Here is a 21389-nt window from a genome sequence, read left to right as displayed (position 1 = left end):
ATCTTGTAATTAAAAAATAATGTGAAAACTAAATGTTTCCTATACTACATTGTAAAATACTAAATACTAATTACTCCCATTACACAGATAAGTAAACACAGATTAACCAAAAGGAATATTATATATTCGTATGACGCAGCGTACATACATGTGTAGTATAAAAGAATGTATACAAAAAAAAGTATCGAGGGTCAAAAAAGAGAGCGGGTTTTCCGGGGCGCGATCCTCTAGAGCGCCGTATTGCGACCGCCCACGACCATGGCCAGCAAGGCCATCCGGATGTACATGCCGTACTCCGCCTGGCGGAAGTAGGCGGCCCTTGGGTCCGAGTCGAAGTCGCGGCTGATCTCGTCCAGACGCGGCAGCGGATGCAGTACAATCGAGCGCTTCTTGGCCAGCGTCATCAGCTCGGGCGTCACCACCAGATGGCCACAGCACTGCGGATGACAATGGAATGAAGGGAAATGATTAAATTAAGATCTCAGTAATGCCGACTAGGAGCCCCACAACACTCACGTTCTGGTACTCCGACTCGCTGTCGAATCGCTCCCGCTGGATGCGGGTCATGTAGAGCACATCGGTGGTGGGCAGCACCTCCTTGAAACTGGTGGCGAAGATCTGCTTGATGCCGCGCTGATGCACGAACTGCGTGATTTCGTGGGGCATCTGGAGGTTATTGGGCGCCACATACTGCAGGGTCACATTGTACAGGGTCAGCAGGCGGGCCAGCGAGTGCACAGTGCGTCCGTTCTTCAGGTCACCCGCCATGGTGATGGTCAGGCCATTTACGGTGCCGATCTCCTCGCGGATGGTGAAGATGTCCAGCAGCGCCTGCGTGGGATGCTCCCCAATGCCATCGCCGGCATTGATCAGTGGCTTCCGGCAGAAGGAAGCGGCGCGCTGTTGGGGAATCCACAAAAGTAATCAGTTTAAAGACACATTTCTAGGGGATCATAAGCTAAAACCAATTGATCATTAAAAGATCATAGATAATGTCATATCATATCATCTCTAAGAAAAATACATTTAAGCCGACTAAGTATTACGTCGAATTCGGGTTCCATCCCCTACTATCTACTCACCGCCACTGCTCCGGGATGGGGATGACGGAGCACCATGACGTCCGCATAGCTTCCCATCACCTTGATGCTGTCCTCCAGACTCTCGCCCTTCTTCACCGACGACGTGATCTGGTCCATGCTGATCACCCGGCCACCCAGACGCAGCATGGCCGCGGCAAAGCTGCACTGCGTCCGTGTGCTGACCTCGTAGAATACGCTGGCCATGATCTTGCCGCGCAGCAGCTCGTCCACAGGACGATCCTTGGTCACCCGGGACTTGAGCAACTGGGCCAGGTTGAAGATGTCGTTGAGATGCTCCTTGTTGAACATATCGACGGCCAGAATGTGCTTGCCCACCAGCGAATGGGCCACCGGATTGGGGCTGGAGCTGCGCTGTATGTATTCCCGCAGCGCCGTGTTGCTTGTGGAATCCAGGCGGACGCGTGGTGCCGGCGATGTGGGACGCAGGAAGTTGGCTCCGTCCACAAAGTGCACCTTGGTCGATGATGATCCTTGGACGGCGGCTCCTGCCTCGGCGGTCAGGAGGCGGGCAAAGGTGTCATTGGCATCGCTGTCGCTGGGCAGCAGATCCGGCTGTCCCGCCTCCAACTGCAATGGTCCCGGCTTGGAGCGCACATTCAATCCGTAGCCGGGCTGCACCAGCACCTGACCATCGATGAAGGCCACCTCGCCGCGAAGGACCACGCGGTGGACGCGTCCCTTCACCTTGGTGCCCTCGAATGGCGTCCAGCCGGACTTGCTCTTCATCTCGGCGCCCGTTATGGTCCACTCCTCGTCCAAGTCCACCTCCACATAGGTGTGCGCCTGCTCGGGCAGATTGAAGATGGTTCGCGGATTGCGGTGGAACTTCCGTTTGATGTCCTCCAGCGTCAGACGACCCTCGTGGACGGCCTGGAGGAGAAGCGGCAGTATGGTCTCCACGCCCGGGAATCCGGGCGGCGGACGCTCCGAGCGCTTTTCGGCCAGCGTGTGCGGGGCATGGTCGGTGGCAAAGACATCGATGTACTCCATGTGCTCCCACAGTGCCTCCTGATCCTCTGGCGAGCAGAGCAGCGGCCTCACCTCGGACATTCCGTGACCCAGACGCTCCACGTCCTTGGTGCTGAGGAATAAGTGATGTGGACACACCTCACAGGTCACCTTGATGCCCTTCTCCTTGGCGGCCCGGATCAATTGGATCTCCTCCTTGCGAGCCACATGGCAAATGTGAACGGGACGGTCCAGGAGATGGGCCAGCAGGATCACAGCCGCCGTGCTCTGTTTCTCCGCGTGGCAGACAATCGGAGCCCGCTTGGGCCAGTGGGCGAGGTGCCTCTGCCAGGTGGTCATGTCGCTCAGCTTCAGGGTGCCAAAGGTGTCGTTCAGGTACATCTTCAAGCCACACGCCTGGCTGGCCAGCTCATGGACCTGCGCCCAATTGCCATCCGAAGCGCCCACATACAGGGCATAGTCGCAGCATGCTCCGGCTTTGGCCAGCTCCTGGAACTGGGTGAACGTCTCTCTGTCCACGATCGAGGGATTCGTGTTGGGCATGGCACACACAAGGGTCACTCCGCCGGCCAAGGCGGCTGCAGTGCCGCTGGCGAAGTCCTCCTTGTGCGTGGCTCCCGGCTCCCGAAGATGCACATGCACATCGATGAAGCCGGGCAGCTTGACGATCCTCCGCGAGGTCATGCAATCCGTATGCGTCTTCATTGCCGGCTTGCCGCCGTTCATCCGCATCGATTCCACCAGCAGCTTGGTGCACTTAACATCGGTCACCAGCGGAATGGAGTAGTCCACGGCCAGGCGACGGGTGCGGTAGCCATGGGTCATGAAGGAGGAGACCCTGCAACAATGATGTTCAGTATTATTATTAACTTTTAGTTTAAGATCACGATAAACTGATACTCAGTAATTAAATATTATACTTTATTTATAAATTGTATCATGAATAACATTAATAAGGTATGGTATTCTACGATCTGACGATTATTTTTGTTAGAGCAGCCAAAAAACTACATTTTTAGGGCGAAAAAATGGTATTTAGATTTTGGTCAAAAATACGAGATTGACATTTTAGTAAAAAATACGACTTTTCTATCCAGTTTTTCAATCGTAGTTTTGCCAAATCAAGGCGTACAGCTAAAAGACCGACTGTTTTGAGCAGCTTGCTACATATGCTAACGATTCCAATTATTTTAAGGGAAGTTTATTTTTTGACCCATTTTCGAAATTTGTATCGTGTTTTTTTTGCGAAAAATGTCAAAAGTTACACTTTTTCAGGTTTGAATGCCAATATATTGGAAATTAAACAACGAGTTCAACGAGGTATGGCATTCTACGATCCGACGATTATTTTTGTTATAGCAGCCAAAAAACTAGATTTTTAGGGCAAGAAAATGGTCAAAAATACGAGATTCACATTTTAGTCAAAAATACGATTTTTCTATCCAGTTTTTCGATTGTAGTTTTGCCAAATCAACTCGTACAGCTAAAAGACCGACTGTTTTGAGCAGCTTGCTACATATGCTAACGATCCCAATCATTTTAAGGAAAATTTATTTTTTGACCCATTTTCGAATTTTTTACAAGGGGTGCATCGTGTTTTTTTGCGAAAAATGTCAAAAGTTAAACTTTTCTAGGTTTGAATGCCAATGTATTGGAAATTGAACAACGAGTTCAACGGGGTATGGCATCCTACGATCCGACGATTATTTTTGTTATAGCAGCCAAAAAACTAAATTTTTAGGGCGAAAAAATGGGATTCAGATTTTGGTCAAAAATACGAGATTCACATTTTAGTCAAAAATACGATTTTTCTATCCTTTTTCCCTTTTTTTCTATTTTTATCAACGAGGTATGGCTCCCTAACACCATATATTTTACGTTTTATAGACATTTATCAATGAGTTAAGAGGGAGTAAGCCCTTATATTATATCAAGGAATTAAAGCATGCATTTAAGGTTTCTACAATCAGAAAAGCGAATCTAAGAAGAGAAGCCCTTTCTCATGATAAATAAAATGACAAACTTATTTTTTGACTCACACTTGAAAAGTGACAAACGTTTAAATATTTATATAAAATAATCCGGGTAAACCCATTTTACTTAATGGGGCTTTAGATTGTCACAAAGAAAGTGTGTTATTTGTAGTCTATTTGCGGACCTCCGATTCAAGTTGCGCGCGGATACCCAGATTACTACCCACTCCAAACGATCGACTGCATTAGCTTATCGGTAGGGATTGACTAGGGCCCAGTAAATCGAGTCAACAAACAGTGGCACTCACCGTCGGGCGCCCCCGCCGCTCATGGGAAGGTTGATGACCAGGTCGAACTGCTTGTTGGCCAGGAATTCGGCCAGGTGCCTCAGTTCCCCGTTGATGTCATCGGGAGTCGTCTTGTCGAACGTCCATTGCACAGATTCAACCTGCAAGGGCAAATACCAAATGAAGAGTTAACAGCGTTATCAGGGAGCCACCGCCAAGGCCAGGTGCACATGTATATACGTATCATAAGTCAACCCCATCGTCACCAGCACCATCACCATCGCCAACAACTTCAACTTCAATCAATTGTTTGCCCAGAACACACTATAAAGATATCACTATTTATGGATCTTCCATGTCTACATTCAAGACAATAGAACAACAGGCCAGAACAATGGCACAGTGGCACAAGTATCAATGGGTGGTTTTTTTTACTATATACTATATAAATAGCGCGTAATCAAAACCACTGCTAAATCAAAGAAATCATATTATGATTGAAAGAATATTTTTATGATTTTATATTAGCACGATCAATTGATCATTATATCAGGGTTTAATTAATTATCTTATGAAAGAAATAATAATTATATGATAATTATTATAATATAATTATATGATATGTGATAAATATGGTATAATTTAATAAGTTTATATTGTAAAAATCAATTGATAGTCATATCAGAGATTAATACATTATCTTATGGAAAAAAAATGCAAATAAACGCAAAGATTTAAATTCTGATTAATATAGAATAATTTCAGGATTTTATATCAGCGCTATTAATGTATTATTATATTAGGATTTAAGACATTGACTTGTGGATAGAATTGAACGTTCAATAAAAGATTTCAAATTAGTTCAATATATAATATTTACATGAACTTTCTAATTTAATTTTACCATTTTTTTTATATGATAGTGTTTTTTTAAACGAATATTCAAGAAAAAATGAATATTAGCTGCCTAAGGAAAGATTTAACCTAAGATCAATAGAATTCACTCGTATCTTTTCGATACATATACAATGCATATAATATGTAAAAATGGAAAAGTAGAGGAATATTTTTATAAGTTAAAAATTGTACATTTCCGTTAGCAGATCGTAAATTTCTAGATCTATTTCCGATGTCCTCTTGACTTTTTGCGCATTTCTGCAGCACAGTGAAGTGGAAATCAATTCCGTTTTCGATGACAGTACCAGGAACTGGCTGATAATGCTTGGCCGGGCAGGAAAAGGAGGAGCAGGAGGTGGTGGCCAGCCGGAAGAGTCGTACGCGATCTTATCACTTCGATTGCCAGAGTCATTAATAGGTGATTGGTGGAACTCCGATCGCAGATTGCACATTTTTATCAGCCGAGGCGGCAGCGCAAGAACACGGACTTCAGTCACGAATCGTCGATAGCCGATCACCGATCATGGGCTGCTCCTGGTCGCGATCCGAGCAGGTGGATACCAGTGCCACGCCCAATGCCCTGCAGGCGGGCATTCCCGCCCAGCGTCTCCAGAGAAGACGTCGCCAGGAGGAGAAGCGAATGCGCCAGCTTCAGAAGCTCCAGAAACGCAATGCGCGCAAACGTCGTCGGAAGAGGGGTTCCGGATCGGGATCCGGTCCAGGTGGACCCATTTCCTTGGGTCGTGGGGGTTCTATTCAAAGGCGTCGCCTCAGCGAAAAAACGCATCCTGATCTCGCCCTGCAATTGCGTCTGCTGGGTGGCAGCAATGGGAGCAGTGCCACCGAGTACATGAGTGCTTTATATGCCAGGACATTGGAGCAACAGCGGGAGGAACTCCAACGGACCGTGGAGCAGAAGACCCTGCACCAATTGGACCGGGAACTGCACACCTTCCTGCTCAATCAACTGCTTCTGGGTGTCCAGTTCTTTGGTCACTTTGAGGCCGAGATGAGCGTGGTCGATGCCCAAATCCTGGCCAGGCGGCGCAACTGCTCCGCCGAGAAGCTGGCCGAGCACAGCCTGCTCCAGAGCAACGCCATCGATGCGGCAGTCGCCAGGAACTTGCTCTTCAAGCCGGCGTAAGTATTCGCTGCTCCTCCTTTTATTTAACAGTCTTTTTATAGAACCTCTATATCTATTTTACTTTCTAAATTTCATCATATTTAATATTTTTTTCCCTTAATTTATTTTGGTTCACCTATTCCTTTTTAAAACTTTTTATGTGAAATCGGTTTTAAGGATACGATTGCCATTAGGATAAAAATTTAATTTTAGTTTTGTAAAACAATTTTGGAACGAATCGAGAGTTCCTGAAAATCGGATTTAAAAAAAAAACGATTTAACATAAAATCCGATATTTAATAATAACGATTAATATTCATAAGAACTTTTGTATTCCTAAAGGTCATTCTGGTTCCTTTGAAAGAATAGAAAAATCCTTTAGAAGAATAGAATATTTAATGCCAAAGGGTCCTTCTCTAAATTCACTCTTGATTTCTTCTAACTTTTCTTTCAGACTTTTAAGAACTTTTAAATTTCTTTAAATTTATTTTCGGAATTTTTGTTCTTTTTAATTCTTTTTCTATATCCTTTTAATTATTCTAATTTTATTACTTTTTCAATTTTTTTTTGCAATAATCCGTATGTTATAAATATAAGCCTTAAAAACTTTTTTAACGAGACTATCGTATTTAAATTTTTGCTCCTTGAGTTGATTTATTTTCGGTTTAAAATCTTTCTTCAATGGTGTAAGATTGTATCCATTGCTATTTTTTCTCTATTGTAGTAACGCGTACCTTTAAACTGTAAACCTATTTGCAATTAACTATTTTTATGCAATTATTGCTGAATATTTTGATTCTATATCCTAACCATTTTATATTTTCAATCCTAACATCTGCTATATTTTTGTATCTTGCAGATCCTCCAAGATCCCGTCACATCCGCTGCAGAAACCCGTCACCTATGTGGTCTTCGAGAACGTGGACGTGGCCCGACCCCACGATGCCAACTACGACACCGTGGCGGCGCTGTGCAAGGTGCTCCTGGAGACGGACTACTACCGCACCACACCCTGCTCCTCCCAGTTCGTCCAGCTGATGGAGCAGACCAGGTGGAAGGGCTACGTGCGCCTCAAGCTGCGCGAGCAGTTCCCAATACCGCCGGCGAGCAGCAGCAGTTCCAGCTCACCCCTGCCCATTGCCAGCGATGAGGAGTGCATATACGGGGACGTTGGATCCTCCTCCTCCTGCTCCTCATCCTCGGGCTACAGCTCGGGGCACTACGACTACGTGTACCTGGCCAGGTTGAATACACCGCGGCCGCTGGATGAGCTGCGACTTGGTCGGAGGTTTGAGTTCCAGAGGAATGTGCTGCCGGAGAGTTGCATCCTTCGTTTGGCCAACTGCCTGCCTCCTTGGCTGGAACAGACCGACGACGAGGACTCATCCTCTGCCTCCTCCTCCAGCAGCGACGAAGAAAAGGAGGAGGATCAGGGGAGTCCTGGGGATCGCAAGTATCCACCGGCTGGCTATGAGACCGTGGAGGTCCTTCGTCAATGCCATGTGGAGCAACTGCAGCAGTGCTACCTCAGTTCGCAGCAGTTTATGCTGTACTTCGGGGAGGTGCTCCGCCACCATCTGGCCACCCAACTGGGCATTGGACAGTCTCAACTGACCGCCGGTTCGTATCGTGGCTGCAGTGTTTATACCACTCACGAGGAGCTGGTGCCCGCCATCCATGTGCCCCATTCCTGGCCAGATTGCGCCTTTGAGTTCTGGCTGAGGGCTCGCCCGCGACTCACAAATCTCCATACCGCCGAGGAATTCCAATGGCCCACGGAGCAGATGAAGAAACGCATTCGATCCTTTGGATTCCATGTCGTCCCAGTGGGCTATGCTCCGAAGCACTCGAGGAATCCCTTTAGAGAGCTGGAGTGGCGCATTGTCTTTCCGCAGGCGGAGCAGTTTCTCGAGCGGCACTGCCTGACCCCTATGCAACTAAAGGTGTTCCAGCTGATGAAGCTGCTGGTCAAGACCTTTGTGGAGGGCCAATCCCCATCCTCGAGTCAATCTGGCCAATCCCCGGGAGCTCTGCTCGAACAGCTGAGGGCCCATCTGTTTTGGCAGTGTGAGCAGCACAGCAACGACTGGCCCGAGGAGTTCCTGGGCGAGCGCCTGGTGCGATTCATCCGCTCCTTCGACGCCCGTCTGGCTAAGAAACACCTAAGCGACTACTTCATCGAGCGGCGGAATCTTTTCGAGCACGTCCCGGAGGATGCGCTAATGAAGTTGCGCACCATCATGGCTGGCATTGCGGAGCAACCACTCGTCCATGTCGTCCAGGCACTGAGGAACCTCCAGCATGCTCCCGATTTCTATCCACAGCTAGACCACAAGCGGCTGCTGGACAATCTCTTCAGTCAGGATTACCTGGAGCTGCACGGGTGGGGCAAATTCTCGCGTCCCCGCCAAGGATTTCCCGCCCAAGAGGATCACCCGGAGCAGCAGGTGGACAAGGGAAAACCCACAAAAAGGCAAGAGATCACCGATGCGGGTGGACTTTTGGGATTGGCCCAGCACCAGGAGCGATCTCGGGGAAAGTTGCGTCGGAAGACACAGCTCCTGAAGGCCACCACCAATCAGCAGCAGCTGCAGAACTCGGAGGCGGAACAGAGACGATCCTCCCTGGACTCCCTGGATCTCCAACTCCTATTGACACGCTCTCATCCAGAGGGAAAAAGCCAGGACACGGCCAAACCACAACTCAACAACGGTCTGGAGATCCTGCGACGCAGCAATCTGCTCGAGCTTCTGCTGGATCATCTGCTGGCCATGCTGACCCATGCCATTCGCTTTGGGAATCGTGGACATTCCCAGCTCTACCTGGAGCAGGGTCAGCGATTATGTCGCCTCTATCAGCACTTAGGTTGCTCCCAGCAGGCCAAGCATTTCATCCAGGAACTCCAGGTGGCGGCCAACGATATGGAGGCCATGTCCCGAACCCCCACGCCCAACATAGCCATTGGAATCCCCCTCACGGAGGATGAATCCCCGGCAGTGCAGAGGAAATCCATCAAGTTCCAGGAGCATGTGGTGCAAATACACACACCTGATCCGCTGACCAGGCCAAATCATCTGCCCCATCTGGAGAAGCACAAGCTGAATGGGATTTTAAGAGGGCATCACCCAGAGGAGGCGGAGGCCATAGAAATCCTGCAGGAGGAGGACATTAGAAGCACATTGCTGAAGAAGATAAGGAGCCGCATAGGGGAGACTAAGAACCAAGGTGTGGATTTTAAAGAGGATACTAAAGTGGATTCTAAAGAGGATTCTGTAGAACCCCAAATAGAAAAGGATACGGAATCGAAATCAGAATCGGGAGAAACGCCCAAGGAAGAAACCCTCCTCTCGCTGAACGGAATCCTCCAAAGACTAAATCTGGACACGGATAAACTGCAAACGCTGAGCACCAAGACGGAGCAGCTGGTCCAAAAGGTAGCCCCTTCGGAGGCCAAACGGGAGGAACTCAAGGAGATCCTCAAGCGCAACACGCAGAAGCTCAAGGGCGCCTTGAACTGAAAGGAATACCATATAGCCTAAGCCCTCTATCGATTAGTCATATATATACTGATATAGATAAACCAGAGGTGTGATAAGAACGGCCAGAGATACGATTGGGATTTTACAGTTATAGGTCACCATAAAAACCTTTCATAATACCTTCTAATCTTAGACCATTATATAATATATATGTACTTGTAATAACCTAATATAATTTTCCTATAAACATGATGTTCTTGGATTTATTTACTAAGCATAAACTAAGTCATGGTGAGTAAATATTGGAAAATAAATATTTAAACTACTCAAAGGTTAGCCAAGTCAGGGAAAATAAATATAAGAACCACTCAACTTTGTTGATAAACATCTTCAGCAAAGTCTAATTACAATTCTACGAACATAATAAGGAAACAACAATCACTTAAAATCTAATTCAAATGTTTATATTTTAGTAGGAAGAAAGATTCCTTAAGTTGTAGCTGAAAATATCTAATCTATTTGAACGAAATAAACTGTTTAACTATTCACAGTTCACTGTTCAAAACTGTTTTAAGTCAGAATCCTAAGCTGGATGCTAACTTCTGTTAACCGATGTTTTATGCTGCTTAAACCATAATTCCTAGGACAGTTATATGATACAGTCGTCCGATTATAAAACAATTAAATTCGTCATTCTAAAATGTTAAAAAAGTGATATACACCAAAGAAGAAGTGAATACGATCAAAAACATAGAAGCTAAATTGTTTCCTATTATATTTGCGACCATTTTCATCATTTGGAAGCAATAGGACATAGTTGTTCGATACGGTCCGTAAGAAATAAGATTTTTGGGGAAGTTTTTTCGGCATAGTTAATACTGAGTCTCTCAGTTTTCGTAGAAACGGACAGAAAGACATTTCTAGATCGACTCGGGTCTCATGGCTAATCAAGAATAAATACACTTTATGGGGTCGGAAATGTCGTATTCACTGCGTTGTAAACCTATTACTGATTATTATAAACGAGGTTTCCCCTCAATAAAAGTAAGTGCAAAGGACCTTATAATAACCCAGAGATCATAGACAATGTATGTCTATTAGACTACCCATAGTTTTATGTTCCCTTTTGTACTCACATCAACTCCGTGTTCTGCATAAAAGTCACCGGTACCCATGGAAGCGTACAGTTTGTAGCCCATCTTGGCCAGATCCCGGATGGAGGGCAGGAGCTCCATTTTGTGCTGCAGAAGAACGATTCCAAAGGAAGATAGTCAGATATAAAGAAGTAAACCTGGATATTCAAGGGGCAACAAACCTTGAAGCTGCCGATGGAGAGGAGCACGGCGTTCTTGGGTATCTGGAAGCCCGTAGACATCATGGCCTTGAGATACGCCTCGTAGCGGTTGTCCCCGAAGCAGGCCACCTCACCGGTGGAGGCCATCTCGACGCCCAGCTGGACATCGGCTCCCGCCAGCCGGGAGAAGCTGAACTGGGGCACCTTGACGCCCACCTTGCCGACGCCGTGGAGCACGTCCAGGGGCTCCACATCGAGTCCAACGATGGCCCTCGTCGCGGTGGCCACAAAGTCATGGTCCAGCGTCTTTGAGACGAAGGGGAAGGATCTGGAAACGCGGACATTGCACTCGATGACCTTCAGCTCGTTGTTCTTGGCAATGAGCTGCATGTTGAAGGGTCCCGTAACGTCCAGTACGCTGGCCAGATCGCAGGTGATCCGCTTAATGGCCTCCAGGGTCTCGGCATTCAAATCCTGCGGCGGCGTGACCAGCGTGGCATCCCCGGAATGCACTCCGGCATTCTCCACATGCTCCGACACGGCCATGCAAAGGATCCGGCCATCGGCCGCCACTGCATCCACATCGATCTCCTTGGCCTCTGTGAGAAACTTGGAGATGACCACCGGGTGTTCGCGACTCACCTCGGAGGCGGCATTGAGGTACGTCTCCAGATCCTGATTCGAGTAGGCCACATTCATGGCCGCCCCGGAGAGCACATAGGATGGCCGCACCAGGCAGGGATAGCCCACTTCCTCGCAAAAGTCAATGGCCGACTGGAGGTTGGTCAGCTCCTTCCAGCGCGGCTGCAGGATGCCCTTCCTGTCCAGCATGCGCGAGAATTTGAATCGGTTCTCCGCGCAGTCAATCGACTCCGGCGAGGTGCCCAGCACCTTGGCCTGCTGACGATGCAGATCCATGGCTATGTTGTTGGGCAACTGGCCGCCCATGGACAGGATGATGCCCTCGCTGTTCTCCATCTCGTAAATGTCCATGACCACCTCAAAGCTGATCTCCTCGAAGTACAGACGATCGCACATGTCGTAGTCGGTGGACACCGTTTCCGGATTGTAGTTGATCATGATGGTGGGTCGCTGCAGCTTCCTCAGTTCCCGAAGACAACCGACGGCGCACCAGTCAAACTCCACGGAGGATCCGATCCGATAGACGCCCGAGCCCACCACAATGGTGTGTCCGCCGGGGAAGTCCACGTCGTGCTCGCTGCCATTGTAGGTGTTGTACAGGTAGTTCGTACTGGCTGGCCACTCGCCGGCCACCGTGTCGATCTGCTTGACATGCGGCCGGATGCCGAACTCCTGGCGCTGGTGGCGCACAGCCAATTCAGTGCTCTTGGTGGCCTTGGCTATCTGCTTGTCCGAGAAGCCATATCGCTTGGCCTGCAGCAGCAGATCGGCATCCGTGCGACTGCCCGTCTGGGTGAGCAGGGCCTGCAGAGTGTTGATCCTCTGCAGCTTGTCCAGGAACCAACAATCGATCTTGGTTAAATCGTGCAGTTCCTGAATGTCCATGCCCGACTGGAGGGCAGCGGCCAGGACGAAGGGACGTCGGTCCGTCGGCTCCGTGAGCTGCTCGGCCAGCTGATCCTGGTCGAGGGTGACCACGTCGGGATCGAAGCCCAGCACATCGCCGTCCACCATGCGTAGGGCCTTCTGGAAGGCCTCCTCAAAGTTGCGCCCAATGGACATCACTTCGCCCACGCTCTTCATGGAGCTTCCAATGTGCTTGCTGACCCGCACGAACTTGGCCAGATCCCAGCGCGGAATCTTCACCACACAGTAATCCAATGAGGGCTCGAAGCAGGCCGTCGTGTTGCCCGTCACCGAGTTCTTAATCTCCGGCAGGGGCAGTCCCAAGGCCAGCTTGGCGGCCACATAGGCCAGTGGATAGCCGGTGGCCTTGCTGGCCAAAGCGGAGCTCCGCGACAGTCGGGCATTCACCTCAATGATGTAGTACTGCTCCGAGTGGGGACACAGGGCGTACTGGATATTGCACTCACCCACGACGCCAAAGTGACGGATCACCTTCAAGGCAGTGCTCCGAAGCATTTGGTACTCGCGATCCGAGAGGGTCTGCGATGGAGCCACCACTATGCTCTCGCCGGTGTGGATGCCCAGCGGATCAAAGTTCTCCATGTTGCACACGGTGATGCAGTTGTCATAAGCATCGCGCACCACCTCGTACTCCACCTCCTTCCAGCCCTTGAGGGATTTGTCCACGATCAGTTGGCTGGAGTGGGCCAGAGCCTGTTGGGCCAAGCTCTGGAGCTCCTGCTCGTTGTTGGCAAAGCCGGAGCCCAGTCCGCCCAGGGAGAAGGCGGCCCGAGCCATTACTGGATAGCCCAGTCGACTGGCCGCATCCAGGGCCTCCGCCACCGAGTATACCGCCTCCGATGGGGCCACCTGTTCACCAATCTCATTCACCCGGTCGGCGAAGAGCTTGCGATCTTCCGTCTCGATGATCGACTGGATGGGCGTGCCCAGGATGCGCACATTGTACTTGGCGAAGACACCAGCCCGCTCCAGTTCCACACCGCAATTGAGCGCCGTCTGGCCACCAAAGGTAAGGAGCACTCCATTCGGTCGCTCCGACTTGATCACCTGCTCCACGTAGTGCGGAGTGAGGGGCAGGAAGTAGCACTTGTCGGCCATTCCCTTGGAGGTCTGGACGGTGGCAATGTTTGGGTTGATCAGCACCGTCTGGATGTTCGACTCCCGCATGGCCTTGATGGCCTGCGAACCGGAGTAGTCGAACTCGCCGGCCTGACCAATGGACAGACCGCCGGAGCCGAGGATCAGGACCTTGCGCGGCTTTGCCGGAGCTGGATCTTCGGCAATCCTGCTGGGACGCAATCGCTGCTCGATCAGCTGGGGAATGGTCACGTCCTTTTGGCTGATGCTCTCAAGGAAGACGTCGAACAGGAACTCCGTATCCTGCGGCCCGGCATGATGCTCCGGATGAAACTGGACCGAAAAGTAGGGCTTGGTAGCATGCACTATGCCCTCGTTGGTGCCATCGTTGGCATTCACGAACAGCTCCGACCAGCCGGCGGGCAACTGCTCCAGATCGACGGCATATCCGTGGTTCTGTGAGGTCATCAGGCAGCGCCCGGTTCCGCGGTGCAGGCAGGGCAGGTTGTGACCCCGATTGCCGTACTTCATCTTGTACGTGGAGCAGCCGATGGCCTTCGCCAGCAGCTGGTGACCCAGACAGATGCCGAACACGGGCTTTTGACCCTCTTCGATCACTTTGCGCACCTTTAAAATGGAGGATAAATTTGATTTAATAAGGGGTTTGTACTTTGGTTGGTTATAAGGTATATCACTTCTTAAGCATATAGCTAAAAAAAAAATTTTAAAAAAGAGTTTAAGTTTCACAAACAATATTTTATAATTTAATCTAATCAAATGTATATTACTAAAAGTATCAAGGAACTTCTATTCCTACTAGTAAATAAAAAAAAAAATATTTTATTTTAAAAGTTCTAGAAAGTTCCCAAGTTATGCTTAAAATTTGAAAAAAAAGAATTTAGTTTAAGACACAGCACTTAACAATTAGAATATTATAATGTAAACGAGCGGAACGTCCTATTTCCTGTTTCTATTGATTTAGAACTACACGGGCTCCCAAGCCAATCCCACTTTGACCCACCTGTTGGACGATCGCGTCGCAGCTCTCCGGGTCACCGGGACCGTTGGACAGGAAGAGGGCGTCGAACTGCTCCTCCTCGAGGCGGGCGCTCCAGGGCAGCAGGGTCACCGAGGCGCCTCGCTGCAGCAGGCAGCGCAGCTGGTTGAGCTTTAGGCCGCAGTCCAGGATGGCTATCCGCGGTCCCTTGCCCTTGGGATCCCCATACACTCGTCGCTCCTTCACGCTGCACTCCAAGGCCAAGTTCCTGGTGTTCGGGTCGATGAAACTGGACTTCTCCAACCCTTCAACCGGCGGCTTCTCGTACACAATCCTGCCCAGCATGCTGCCCTGTTCCCTGAGCTTTTTGGTCAGGGCACGGGTATCGATGCCACTGATTCCGGGCACCTTGTGCTGCTTCAGCCACTCGGGCAGAGTCTTCCACTTGCGCCAATGCCAGGCCGCATCGGCCACCTCGCCGACCACCAAGGCGGTGGCCTGGACGACGCCCTTCATCCACTCAAAGTGCAGCGGCAATCCGTGCTCGTCCTCGTCCGGAGCCGGAACTCCATAGTTGCCGATCAGAGGGTAGGTCAGGACCAGGATCTGGCCGCTGTACGAGCGATCCGTCAGCGCCTCCGTGTAGCCGACCATGCCCGTTTGGAAGACCACCTCGCCACCGACGCCTCCTCCGGACGTGTCCTTGGGAACGTGGCCAAAGGAGTAGCCCGGCATCACGGTGCCATCCTCCAGCGCCAGGAAACAGTTCGCAGCGGGCATCTTGGATGGGTTGCTGGGGAAGATCAGAGAGTAAATAAGAGGGGTTAGCGATCATTGGGTCACTATGTTTCACTATGTTTCACTATGTTTCCTCAATTGGAAAGTGGGGTCACCAAAACATAACTTCAAGACATGATAACACATATTTCAGCTTATTTTATCAAACAATTATCAAAACAATTAATAAAAAAAGAAAAAAAGTAAAAATTTAACATTTTAGTTTAGAACAATGAATCTTCGTATATAAAAGTAGTAGGGAAAATTGACATTTTAATTTACAAATTCTAATATTTACAAATTTAATCATTTAAAGTTTTAATGTCACTGCAAAGACAATAAGAAGTTGAAAATGTTCAACGCCAATTAAAATATTTTTGTTACCAAGAGGAATATTTAAAAAAAAAGTAAGAGATATCCACATACATACTTTTCGTTATCGTATTTAATGTGAAAACATAAACAAGAAAAATTGATTATCAAAGAGGCATCATATCACTTGAAAGGAAGGGAGTAAACAAAATATGAAGACCGAAACCTGATAGCGATATACTCATCGACGACTTTAATTAATGAGTATAGGCCTGAAAATAGACGGGTATTGTTGGCAAGCAACAAAAAATAGCAGTTAACATACCAAAAATTGGGACACACCATTGATTTCTAAAGTTGATCGGTAAATTATTTTCAAAAATGGCAATAAAGAAACCAGAAAAAATGATATATAAAACAAGGCACGATTGTTTTGTTAAGTTTTACTAGACTTCAAAACTTCGATTTTTACAAGAGACTTGAGGTATCTAAACTAGAAAAAATGTACTATATAGTAGCAAGAATTTTAGGATTCCATAATTTGAAGCAAATCGTAAAATGAAAATCTTACCATTAAATTAAATTTAAATTTAAAAACTTCACAATAAAATATATACTTTACAGATACCGAATATACTTTATGATTTTACAATTCCAGGGTACCAAGATATCAAATACGCCGTAAAAGCAACATGTGTTTTTCACACACACACACACACAGTTTGCCGGCATTTACATAAGCAAAAGTATTTAACAAAACCAATAAGAAATCGTGCGTTGGTTAGTAGTTTTATGTGTGTACGTTTGAATATGCCCGTCTGGCAACATGTTGCGCGGGGTACAATACGATTCTGATTGGGAATGGACGGCGCTTATCAAGTGGCTTAATTTGTTGTTATTGCGATTCACGTTTGTTTACACAGATAAAAGAAGAGCGACTCGGCGAGTGTGTGTGTGTGCGTAAGCACGTGTGAAGTTCAGTTTGGTGGTTCCAATCGGAAACCGGTTTGCCAGCGTGTGCGCGAATAACAATAACAATTGCTTAAAGCTGAAGTTCAGATGGTTCATTAGGATATTATTTTCTAAGGCGCACTTGCATTCGCACATTCAATTCAATCTGTATCCTTTCGCACGCACCTTACAATTACAATCACACTTACAGTTCCTCGTACTTTCAAGCTCTCGCTCTCTCTCACACTCAGCTGCACTGGTAGTTGTGAACACGTTTTAGTTTTGATTTAAACGCGCCGTTCGCTGTTTGCTTCGCGATACCGTTATCAGAGCTGGCCAATTTCGCACTGCTCCAATGTGGTTAAACATTTAACAATGTTTGCTTGCAAATTGGCTCCAATTAACGGAGTGGCAAATCAAAGTCAACCGAATTCACCGCCTTATTAAATCGGACTCAGTGTCTTTTAAATCCTAAATAATGCCACCGCACAAGTTTAGCTGCCCGGTGGAGAACTTTGGTAAGGGGAACTCTAATCCATGGTTGATGAATGTGCTAGTAGTTCACCACGACAGTTGTACACCTTTGCTAGCAATTCACCATAGTAGTTAGTACACCTACCTTTTAAACCCTGCGGACAGACGAAACACCACAATGGCGTAGCGGAGACACTATTTGTAACTTGGATAGTAATTCACCACGGTAGTTGGTACACTAACCCTTTATTAACTCACCATTGTAACGAGTACAGTAATCTTTTAGTAACTCACCATAGTATTTAGTACATTAACCTCTTTAGTAACTCACCATTATAGTTAGTACACCAACCTTTCAGACCCTCCTAATAGCCGATACACCCTCCTGGCAGTGAGTTTTCCGAATTTGAATTCCCTCACGAAGTAGAGGCGGGCGACTTGCCGATACTCAAGATACTTTACCCGATACTTTATGCGATAGTAGAATGCCCATCTCCAACCGGCAGCTAATATTGTTTCACAAAACAAATAAAATCTTCAAATAAAAGGTGAGTTGTTTTTTCAAGATTTAACGAAATACTCTTGCTGATAATTGACGCTCACCCTAGAACCAGTTAGAATGCAGTGGGCGGGACTCTGTCTGCTGGCCGTGGCCGCGGTTTGCTCGGCGGCATCGCGGGCTTCCCTGGACGCGGACACTGCTTTCCTGACGCCCGGCACCACCATAAATGTCACGGAGAACGCCTACGGATCGAAGACCCTGCGCACCTACTGCTACCCAGGCAAGCGCTACTCCGTGCTTAATCTTTTCGAGACAGTGGAGTTCCTTCTGGCGATCGGCAGCGAGGATTATGCCCAGTACGGCGGCAAATCGCCGGCGGAGGTCTTGGAGCACTACAACGAGCAGCGGTCGCTGTTCAGCATCACCCTGTTCTCCCAGAAGCGTCAGCGCATCCAGCTTTCGCCCTTTGAGCAGCAGTGCATTGGGATCTCTTCCAGGCAGCCGTACAGTGTCATCCTGAACACCATCCAGTTGGATCTGTGGCGCTTCGTCCAGTTCTCAGTCGGCCTGCTGGCCTTCTGGAGCGCCCGTCGGCTGGCCAAGAACAGTGCATTCTACTACCTTGCCGGCGTTGTCGTTGGCATCTGCGCTTCCCTGTTGGTGGTCATCTATTTGGCCGCCAAGCTCTTCCCTCGCCGTCCCATGATGTATGGCGTCCTGATCGGCGGTTGGACCATTGGATTCTATGTTCTCAAGCAGCTGGCGGACAACCTGCGACTGATTCTGCTCACCTACCGCGACCATGTGGTGTGGTACCTGGTGGTCACCGGACTGATCTCGTTCCTGGTGCGTATTTGATGGGTTTTGAAGTCTCTTCAGAGGGAATTCGACCTGACTGTATAGATTAACAGTAGCATAACTAATTAATCCCTTTTGGTATCCATCCCACCAGATTTGCTATCGCATTGGTCCGCCCAAGAATCCCCGCTCCCAGAACATCATCATGTGGGTGCTGCAAGCGATGGGCGGTGTCCTGGTTTACTTCAGCAGTTGGCACACGAGCGCTTTGATCTTCATAATGGTGGTGGCCTTTGTGGCCCACTACTTCCCCCCTTCGTGGGTGCGTTACGCCAAGATGATGTACCGCCGCCGCTTTCCGCCTAAGCGACGACTGCTCACCCAGGAAGAGTATCAACAGCAGACGGCCATCGAGACCTCGAAATCCCTATCAGAACTAAGGAAATTCGTCAATAGTCCGGAGTGCAAGCAGTGGACAGTGATCAGCAACCTACGCAATCCTATGCGTTTCGCCTCGTTTGCCAATGGAGCACCGCATCTGGACGACGAGGAGATCGAGGATTACTCGCGGGCCATTGAGGAATCCATGGAGGCGTCACCGCAAGAGGATCCCGAGGAGTTCCTGCAGTGCAGCATGTACTATCGTCCATCGGCGGGGCGCAGTTTGCTCAATCGTTCGCGCCACCGAGTTAATATACCACTGCCGAATTCCCAGTTTCGCAATCGACTGGCCGCTCGCGAGTCGGAGGGCGAGGAGAGCGAGGATGAGTTCTTGGAACAGGAACAGGCATTGCAGTAGCCCACCAGCTAAACCAAAAACCCATTAGGCTAAGTTCAGACCATCGCAGTGTGTTTTGTCTCGTACCAACTTCCCACCATCTTCTCTTTTTGTTCGTTTTCAAATGTCATTAGTTGGTTCAACACTTTTTGTTTGTTAAGTTCCATTTGCCTAAAGTTTTTTTTGTTCCTTACGTGTTCTGACTGGACTGAAACGCACTGTACTTACTCATTTAAAACCCATTTTCTATATGACTGGTTAGGAATTAAACAAAATTATTAATTGTACAAGATCATGTGTCTTTATTTCCATTCAGACCTTTCGATATAGATTAAGGTACACAAACTACCGCCATCTCGCTCATTTTGGAGGAGCGCAATTGATCGGCAGCCACTGACAAGCTTCCGATGGAGGCGTGTGCATTTGTCCAGGCAGCATCTTCACCAGCCGGCGTTCGTCGTCGTGCTTTTCGGCGGCGCACAGCGTGAGATCGCGCTGCCGGAAGATGAGGGCGTCCTCCACGTAGGCAATGGTCCAGAAACTGGTCGACGAACTGGGACTGCCGGACCGCAGGGCCCCCAAGCGATTGCCATCGGAGGGATCCACAAAGAAGTACCATTTGAAGAGCTCACCGCGCAGCGTGAAGACCGGCGTGGTGTGCTGTTCCTGGACAAAGGCGCGTATCAGGCCGGCGGAATCGGTGTAGTTCTGCTCGTGCCAGGCGAAGACTTGTCTGCCATTGAGCCCATAGTTCCATTCATCTGTTATCGTGATGTATATGTACTCGCGATCGGAGCGACTCAGCAGGCAAAAGCCCTGCGGATGGAAGAGCAGAGCCAGGACGGGTGGCAGGCTCTTGCCCAGCGCCTCCACTCGCTTCTGGAGACCCGCATCCACGCTGGCGTACATGTGATGGGTCCTTATCTTGCTGACCATATGGGCCATGTTGAACAGGAACGCCTCGCTGCTGTCCTGCATGGTCTGATACCGCCAGAACAGCACCAGCTCCGCCTCGATCATCATCCGGAAGCTCACCTCATCGCGATCTGCGAAGAGTTGCTCCAGCTGCTGGACCAGCTTATCCGGTGCCCGATAGAAGTACACATCCTCGATGGCGTGCACCAGGATATCTCTGACCAGGGCGGGCTCAACGCTGGCCGCTATATACATGCCGTACATCTGGATGCTCTCCTCGGCGTTCAGGAGATTGGCCAGCCGCTGGGCCATGAGGCTCCTCAGGTGGCGTCTCACCTCCTGCTGCAGCTCACAGGCGGACCGACCCGTGGCCCCACTGGTGCACTGCATCTCATCGCGGATGAAGAGGCCCAGCTGGCTGTACAGGCCCTTGACCTTGTCCGTGTCCGTGGCGAAGTCGGAGCGAATGGCGCCCCAGATGCTCTGGAACACCTGGAGCTTGTCCCCGCGATTGGCACTCCGCCGGATGGTCAACTGAAATGGAAGAAGAGGTTGACTTAAAAACCATTTTTAACAAATGTTTTATTCTTAAATAAAAATAATAATAATGTTTATATTGTTTTTAGAACTAGGTAGTAACTTTTCTCATAAAAGTTCGATGACTTTATATGATCACTGATCAGTTTTACATATACACATATATTTTAAATGGATCTGATAATAGAAAACTAGATATTATAATAAATACATATAGATCTTATGGTAAGAAATCATAAGTCTCCGCTTTTATAATTTTAATAACACATTGATCCATTATACTATATAATAAGATTGATATTTTTAGACACAAGCAAATCAGTATTCTCTCAAGTTTACAAATTGATCCAAGGATATGATCCCATTTGGCTCGCACCGAAGTAGGATATTACACATCATGATACCATATAAATTGGTCTATAAACAAACCTGAATGTCGTCCAAATCGGGTTCCAGGGGCAGAACGTCGCCCAGAACCAGTGGAACACAGAGGAGGAGCAGCAGGTGCATCGCGCCGAACGATTGTTTGTCTACTGACTTAGAGGATTCGATTGTGGCCCCCATTGCCTTATCGGCT

At 48.5% G+C, this 21389-nt stretch overlaps 4 protein-coding genes across 5 annotated transcripts; 2 read left to right on the top strand and 2 right to left on the bottom strand.

The window, feature by feature from the left end:
- Positions 1 to 102: 102 nt before the first annotated feature.
- Positions 103 to 17269, bottom strand: r (carbamoyl-phosphate synthetase 2, aspartate transcarbamylase, and dihydroorotase rudimentary). 2 transcript variants are annotated; one of them, XM_017068431.4, is made up of 8 exons: positions 17018 to 17269; positions 14793 to 15561; positions 11147 to 14398; positions 10968 to 11072; positions 4354 to 4493; positions 1083 to 2910; positions 517 to 900; positions 103 to 437 (listed from the first exon to the last, which is right to left on the bottom strand). In XM_017068431.4, the coding sequence occupies exons 2-8, from the start codon at positions 15546 to 15548 to the stop codon at positions 228 to 230; spliced, it is 6675 nt and encodes a 2224-aa protein (XP_016923920.3). In that variant the 5' UTR covers positions 15549 to 15561; positions 17018 to 17269; the 3' UTR covers positions 103 to 227. The 2 variants fall into 2 exon arrangements, with proteins under 2 accessions (XP_016923920.3, XP_016923919.3); XM_017068430.4 differs by having other exon boundaries at positions 17030 to 17269.
- On the top strand, positions 5695 to 10162 carry LOC108005239 (uncharacterized). The gene is made up of 2 exons (XM_017068433.4): positions 5695 to 6369; positions 7212 to 10162. Exons 1-2 carry the CDS (start codon positions 5753 to 5755, stop codon positions 9868 to 9870), a joined length of 3276 nt encoding a protein of 1091 aa, XP_016923922.2. The 5' UTR covers positions 5695 to 5752; the 3' UTR covers positions 9871 to 10162.
- A 406-nt stretch (positions 17270 to 17675) lies between the features above and the next one.
- Nemp (Nuclear envelope integral membrane protein) lies at positions 17676 to 19650 on the top strand. Its single transcript, XM_017068756.4, has 3 exons — positions 17676 to 17830; positions 17891 to 18630; positions 18737 to 19650. The coding sequence occupies exons 2-3, from the start codon at positions 17902 to 17904 to the stop codon at positions 19379 to 19381; spliced, it is 1374 nt and encodes a 457-aa protein (XP_016924245.2). The 5' UTR covers positions 17676 to 17830; positions 17891 to 17901; the 3' UTR covers positions 19382 to 19650.
- Positions 19636 to 21322, bottom strand: LOC108005461 (uncharacterized). Its single transcript, XM_017068757.4, has 2 exons — positions 21242 to 21322; positions 19636 to 20809 (listed from the first exon to the last, which is right to left on the bottom strand). Exons 1-2 carry the CDS (start codon positions 21320 to 21322, stop codon positions 19721 to 19723), a joined length of 1170 nt encoding a protein of 389 aa, XP_016924246.2. The 3' UTR covers positions 19636 to 19720.
- Positions 21323 to 21389: the final 67 nt, after the last annotated feature.

Source organism: Drosophila suzukii, chromosome X (genome assembly GCF_043229965.1).
Source record: "Drosophila suzukii chromosome X, CBGP_Dsuzu_IsoJpt1.0, whole genome shotgun sequence".
Classification (NCBI taxonomy): Eukaryota; Metazoa; Arthropoda; class Insecta; order Diptera; family Drosophilidae; genus Drosophila; species Drosophila suzukii.
Note: the sequence above shows the minus strand (reverse complement) of the source record. Positions and strands in the feature narration are given on the sequence as shown.